The sequence below is a fragment of the Ursus arctos genome, unplaced genomic scaffold (assembly GCF_023065955.2).
Source record: "Ursus arctos isolate Adak ecotype North America unplaced genomic scaffold, UrsArc2.0 scaffold_14, whole genome shotgun sequence".
Lineage (NCBI taxonomy): Eukaryota > Metazoa > Chordata > Mammalia > Carnivora > Ursidae > Ursus > Ursus arctos.
The window spans coordinates 9,278,685-9,285,303 of NW_026622808.1; the positions used below are offsets into that span (position 1 = coordinate 9,278,685).

Consider the following 6,619-nt stretch of genomic DNA (forward strand, 5'->3'; position numbering starts at 1 on the left):
TGTCCGCTGGAGCTCATCGAAAGACGGGCGCTCTCGATACGCCCGCGCTACGAGCCTGGGCGGACTTGGCGGTGTCCACCGTACCGGGGTGACCCGCGGCCGCGGGCCCAGCGTCACCTGGCGGCCGCTAGTAAGACCTCCCCTTTCCCGGCGAATGGGACGTCCTCTCCCTCACCACGCACCGGGGCAGTCACACCCTGAGCAGCCCCCGCCACCCGCCCAGGAACGACCCTTCCCGGAGCACGCAGCTGCGGAACCCAGACCTCCCATGGGAGGCACCAGGCCCTGGAGAAGGCAGTTTCGCAGTTCCTTGCAGTTCCCCTCCAAGCCGGGGGGAGACACTAGTCATCAATTTCTTTCCCATTTTCCCCTTCTCGTTCAACGCCGCGCCTCTCTCGCGCCAAGAGATGATCGGTCTCGCGAGATCTCTCGTCAACGTACAGAACCGGAAGTAACGTGTGGATCTCTTCCCTCTTGCGGCCATCGCTGAAGTGCCGGCGGGTGAGTTTTGGCTGTGCAAGCGCGAGAAATCCGCAGCCATCCTTTCGCGGGCGCGATGTCTTTTGACTCCAGGGGCCCGATACTCTCTCGGTGGACGAATAGCACCCAGAGAGACGGGCCAGGATGGTCTTCACCTGTTTTCCCGCAAGCTTGAGGGCCGATGAGCTCGGGGAAGGGAGGAGGAAAGGGGGTTTGGGAACTCGGCATCGGCGCCTGGAGGGGAAGGGTTTTCTGGGGATGGAGACAACTCTAATCGGCGTAGTTTCCTAAAGAATGGTCTCGAAATAATCTCCGGATAAAGCAGGGGAACTTGCAGGCCGCGCTTGCCCAGGAGAAGGCTTTTTGGACCCGAGATGTGTAGCCCTTCCCTGGCTTGGCGACGAAGGAGCCGATGCATTGTAGGGAGCTAAATGTGCTCACACCCGAGTCCGTAGCGTATTGACGTTGGTTGGTCTTTGCAAAGCGTGATGTTTTGATTGAAAAACAGTTGTGGGTCTGCCTTGCCTTCACGCATCGGAGATGCGAGTCCCGTCTTAACTTCCTTACCTGGTATTTCAGGAGTTTGGAGGGTGTGAACTGAAGCAAGTGTGTTACTGATGGAGCATTACTTTTTTTAAGATTTTATTTTTATTTATTATCACAAGCAGGGAGAGTGGCAGGGAGAGGGAGAAGCAGACTCCCTGTTGAGCAGGGAGCCCTACGTGGGGCTGGATCCCAGGACCCTGGGATCATGCCCTGAGCCGAAGGCAGACGCCCTGCAATTCTTTATTCTGTAAACAAATACAGAAAACATCCCGGTAGAATATGACTGGTTCTATGGGCTTTCTAGCATCTCAAGCTGACAAAGTTGCTGTTACGTGTTTGGAAACGACGAGATTGTGATCATTTAAGGGTTGACACCTCTTTTAACTTTTCTCTTTAGCCAAAATGAAGTTCAATCCCTTTGTGACTTCTGACCGGAGCAAGAACCGTAAACGACATTTCAATGCACCTTCCCACATTCGCAGAAAGATCATGTCTTCCCCTCTTTCCAAAGAGCTGAGACAGAAGTACAACGTTCGATCCATGCCCATCCGAAAGGATGATGAAGTGCAGGTGGGTACCGCGTTGGGGTCATCTTGGCAGATGTCCCGCACTCCGGGCCTGGAAGAGGAATTGCGTTCTGGGAACGATGCACCGGAGACGTTACTCCCAGAACAGGAGTGCAAAAGGGAGCTAAAGAATCAAACAGGGAAAAGTATCGATTGTCCCAAGCATCAGAATGGGGGCGTGTGAACCAGAAGAGAGATGGCTCAGAACCAGCTCGTTGCTTTGTGATGAGCTTTTTCTTGGTGTGATTGGTCACTGAAGACACCTTTGAGGACCAATACACAGAGTTCTGTCTGAATCAACCCTGATACAGAAGCCCTAACAGAACCATAGTTTTATATGGTGGTTTTATGTTTACCAGTAAATAACTTGTCAAATCGATTTAAGTGAAAACGTCTGTACGTGTTTTCCTAGCTGTAGCCTGCAGCCGTTGATGACAAGATTCAGGCAGGTTTCTACAGCAGCTTGCCTGTCCCCAGTATTATTTGATGAGGTTAACACCCATTTAAATAAAAAAACCTGTCCCCAGATAGTGGTGTGGGTTGAGAACAGCCACCGGTTACCACTGTGCTGGTGCCGGATGTGCCAGTGGACTTGGGAGATGATCTCTGTTTTCAAGATCTCTTAATGCGAGAAAATCTGCAGCTGGAAAGAAACATCAGTGCAGGAGCGCTTTGGGTTGCTTCCTGACAAACAGGAACACTAGGACTCCTGGGTGGGAAACTGTTAAGACTTCAGGAAAGAATTGGTTCCCATACATACTTGCTGCTGACCACTCTGGCACTGGCTTGGACATGGTAATGGGTTGTGAATTTAATCTTGTGGCCTCTTGCTTCCTTTGGGATGGAGTAAAGTTCCTTTTTAAGCAAGCCAGAGTGGGCTCGTTTTTAACCTTTCACCAAGGCCACCGCTGCTTGTGGACCACCAGTTGATGCTCTGTCCATCACTAGACTTACATGGGGGCATGGTTTATTTGCAGGTTAAGGACAGAATTATTGGCACGTTTCTATTAACTGTTAAGTCTTTCAAAATTGAAAGGTCTTACAGATCTGATAGAGTGAATGACGTTTATGTGATTTGTAGCTTTCCTGGTTCCCAAGGTTAATATTTTTGTTATTTTTGAACTTTTAGGTTGTGCGAGGACACTATAAAGGTCAGCAGATTGGCAAAGTCGTCCAGGTTTACAGGAAGAAGTACGTCATCTACATTGAACGAGTGCAGCGAGAGAAGGCTAACGGCACAACCGTCCATGTGGGCATTCATCCTAGCAAGGTACGTGTTTCAGCGAACACTCACGAGAAGAGAAGGAAATTACAGGAAGTGTTGGCAAACGTGATTGCTTGTTTGCAGGGCCATCCCAGAGAAGTAGAATCCCCTGATTTTAGAGGTTCTAGAAACCAGTCTGAAAATTTTTATGAGATCAAGGCGTCTTTAACAGTTATTGTATATGTTTAATGTATTTTTTTTCTCAAAAGCTACCAAACAAATCTTAACATCACGGAAATAGGGTATTTTTCTATAAAACAGAGCTGATACCCTGTTTGCTTTTACTATTCAAGCCGAGTAAGCAGGGCACCTGGGTGGTTCAGTCGGTTGTGTCTGACTCTTGGTTTTAGCTCATTACAAATGGGGGAAGAAGCTGAATCCCAGAAGCTAAGATCTCGTGGATAGTGGTAGTGTCTGAGCCGGGATAGAAAATCTGGTCTGTTTCCCATGCAAGTGCCTGCTTGGGACTTGGGTGTGAATTCTCTGATACTTTAGTCTCTAATTTCTTTCTTAGAATTCTTTAAAAATTTTATGATCTTAGGATCTGTGTGTTTTTGTTTTTTCAAACTACAGGAAAGTTGAAGGATTGGTGTGGCAAAATTCCGTCTCTTTCACCTGGAATTCACTATTAACATTTACCCGTGTTTTCTTTTCCCCTTTTCCTTTCCGCCAGTGGATTATAAGCGTCATGACACTTCCTCTAACTCCTTTAGCGTGTGTCTCCTGAGAGCAAGGATTTCGCCGTTCTCTAGCCTTTGCCAGTCCTATGTCTGGTCCACCAGTAGATCGGCTGTTGTCGAGTTCACCAATCCAGTGATAGATTCTTGGTCTTTTCAAAGTAGCACAGCACAGGACATAACTGTTTCCTTCGCCGTGGCTCAGTGATTGTCTTCATCTCTTTATTTCAGTCAAGGACTTCAGACTTCTAAAGGCAGAGGACTCCAGCCCAGACCTCAACACCCAGTTGCCTATTTTGCGTTTCAGCTTGGGTTTCTGATAACCTTAAACCTAATGTGTTCAGAATTCTGAGTCTGTTCAGACTTTGTTCATCACCCTGTATAGCAGCTCTATCCTCCCAGTTGCTCAGGACAAAAATGCCATTTATTATTTTATCTCCACCCCACCCCACCCCACCCCCCACTGGCTGCTGTCAGGTGATATCCAGAATCCCATCTGTTGCCATCAGTGGCCTACAAGACCTTACTTGATCCCCCTCACCAGCCACTTGTAGACCTCCCCTCTTCTGACCTAGTCTGCTGGCCGCCTCGCCCCTCCTGCACCCATGCTACTGATAGTGTGTCTCTGTTAGCAGTATCACCTGGCCGCTTGACGGAATTCCAGATTCTGTTCCTGGCTCTACTGGGGGCAGGATCCAGGGATCTGTTCTAACAAGCTCTCCGGTTGATTCTTAGACACACTTAACATGGAAAAACACGCACCTGTGAAACTTTTAAGTTCTCCTGCCTTTGGACCTTTGTACTTGCTGTATTTTTACCAAAACAATTCTTTACTTTCTTCAGGAGTTCACCTTTCTCTTCAGGTGTTGTCTTTTTTGTGTGTTTTCTGTTGAAATACATTTGACCTAATGTGTAAATTGAAGGTGTGCAAGATGTTAGTTGGATAGATTTGTATATAAAAGGATTGCCACTGTAGCGATATGAGCGCTTCTAACATGCTAGTAGTTGTTTTTAGTTGGAGTAACAAAGTTCTAGTCTCTTAGCAAGTTTAGTGATTATGATACAATATCGTGTATATATCACTACTGCACATGAATCTCTAGGACTTACAGTTTAAGTTTATACCCTTAACATCTGTCCTGTTCCCCATCCCTTGCTGACCAATTTATTTTTGTCACAAGTTTGACTTTTTACAATTCCATGTATCTGTGAACGTCATACAGCACTTGCCCGTCTGGTGTCTCTCACCATAATGTGCTCGAGGTTTCAGGTGTCTGAATGCAGCGTTTTCTGTAGGGCCTTGTTTGGTCACCCTAAGGATTTAGCCCATGCTCTCAGTCTTTAGCCTCCCCTTATTGCCCTGTGTTTCGGTATGTCAGAGTCTGACACACATCCACTTTGTTTTCTCTCTCCCCATATTAAAGGACAGGCTCCATGATGACAGATACTCTTTTCGGTCGTTATGCTCTGTTCCCACACCTGGTTTAGCATCCTTTCCCCCTGTTCCTCGCCTTCCTTCATAAGACCTGAATGTACCGTCATCTAGAGACCTTTAACAATTAGATTTGTCGCAGCGAGATCTGTGCTGTGGTTTTGTGGGTCGGAGCTACATTTGTATTCCAGCTCAATTCTCAAGTTACAGTAGAAACAGAAATGTGGGGGCGCCTGGGTGGCACAGCAGTTAAGCGTCTGCCTCCGGCTCAGGGCGTGATCCCGGCGTTATGGGATCGAGCCCCACATCAGGCTCCTCTGCTGTGAGCCTGGTTCTTCCTCTCCCACTCCCCCTGCTTGTGTTCCCTCTCTCACTGGCTGTCTCTATCTCTGTCGAATAAATAAAATCTTAAAAAAAAAAAAAAAGAAATTAGAAAAGAGAGCATTAAAAAAAAAAAGAAAGAAACAGAAATGTGTATGAGTTAGTTAGGTTGTGAAGCCGGTAACTGTTTAAAGCTTAGAAGTGTTTTATTTTTCTGCAGGTGGTTATCACTAGACTAAAACTGGACAAAGACCGCAAAAAGATCCTTGAACGTAAAGCCAAATCTCGCCAAGTAGGAAAGGAAAAGGGCAAATATAAGGAAGAAACAATCGAGAAGATGCAGGAGTAAAGTCATCTTATGTGCGACTTGAAATAAAAACTGTTAAAATGAAGAGCCTTTGCTTTCTGTGTGGTGCTTGGGGAATACCACCTCCCTTCCAGTGGATCGGTTTTCGGGGAGGTCAGGTGGCATTTGCTCCCCGGAGGCAGGCCGCCCCATCCTGTGGCTTGATTCTGCTAAAATAACTGTTAAAGTAGGGTGGGTTTTTCCATTTGAGCACCAACTGTTTAAGCATCCAGAATAACAAAATATTGAAATCAGGACTGATAGTAGAGCAGGCAGTATTTGGGGAACACCATGCCTCACTGAGAAGGCGGCCCAGATATAAAAAGCCCTGTGGGCTCCTGCCTTGAACCTGCCCTTTCACTGCTGTTGGGCTACGACTCTATACGTGTGCATGTGGCATACTTGCACGGTTTTCCGCATAGAAGCGACATTGCCAGTGGGATGAGGCTTGTGCAGAAGCGAGGAGCCGCTGTGATTTGCAGCGGCGCCTCGACGGCTGCCCCGAGTCATTCTTCGCCACCTTGCATGCGCTGGTGCCGCTCGGAGGAGTGTCGCCCCGCCAAAATCTCACAGAAGGGAAATGCTTAGGTTGCAGTTTAAGAAATGTTCATCTGAAACGTAGGTTCTCAGGGCTCCGTAAAAAGGTGCCGTCACTGTGGACAACCCGTGCGCCCCCGCCCTCGCTCGCTTTAGACGAAGCTTCTAGAGGCAGAATGATGAATGTAGCTTACTTTCCTACTTCCCAAAATGCAGGCTTCGCAACAACGTGGGGAAACACCGGTCCTGCCTCGGGGGACCGGGGTCGGTGGCTCGCTCTGCCGAGGTCCCGCGCAGGCCGGCCGCAGGGAGACCAGCCCCAGCGACCGCCAAACGACAGGCGGCGCAGGACCCTCGCGGGACCCGGTCCAGAGCGTGGAAAGGATGCTGGGCGGCCGTCGGGGGCGGGGCTTCCGGCCGGCGCGGAGCGGCTTCCGGTGCGAGCGGCCC

The 6,619-nt window shown here is 48.6% G+C and overlaps 1 protein-coding gene across 1 annotated transcript; it reads left to right on the forward strand.

Annotated features, from left to right (window-relative positions):
- The first annotated feature begins 400 nt into the window (after positions 1-400).
- On the forward strand, positions 401-5,678 carry RPL26 (ribosomal protein L26). The gene is made up of 4 exons (XM_026520950.4): positions 401-501; positions 1,424-1,596; positions 2,722-2,862; positions 5,507-5,678. Exons 2-4 carry the CDS (start codon positions 1,429-1,431, stop codon positions 5,633-5,635), a joined length of 438 nt encoding a protein of 145 aa, XP_026376735.1. The 5' UTR covers positions 401-501; positions 1,424-1,428; the 3' UTR covers positions 5,636-5,678.
- The last annotated feature ends 941 nt before the right edge of the window (positions 5,679-6,619 follow it).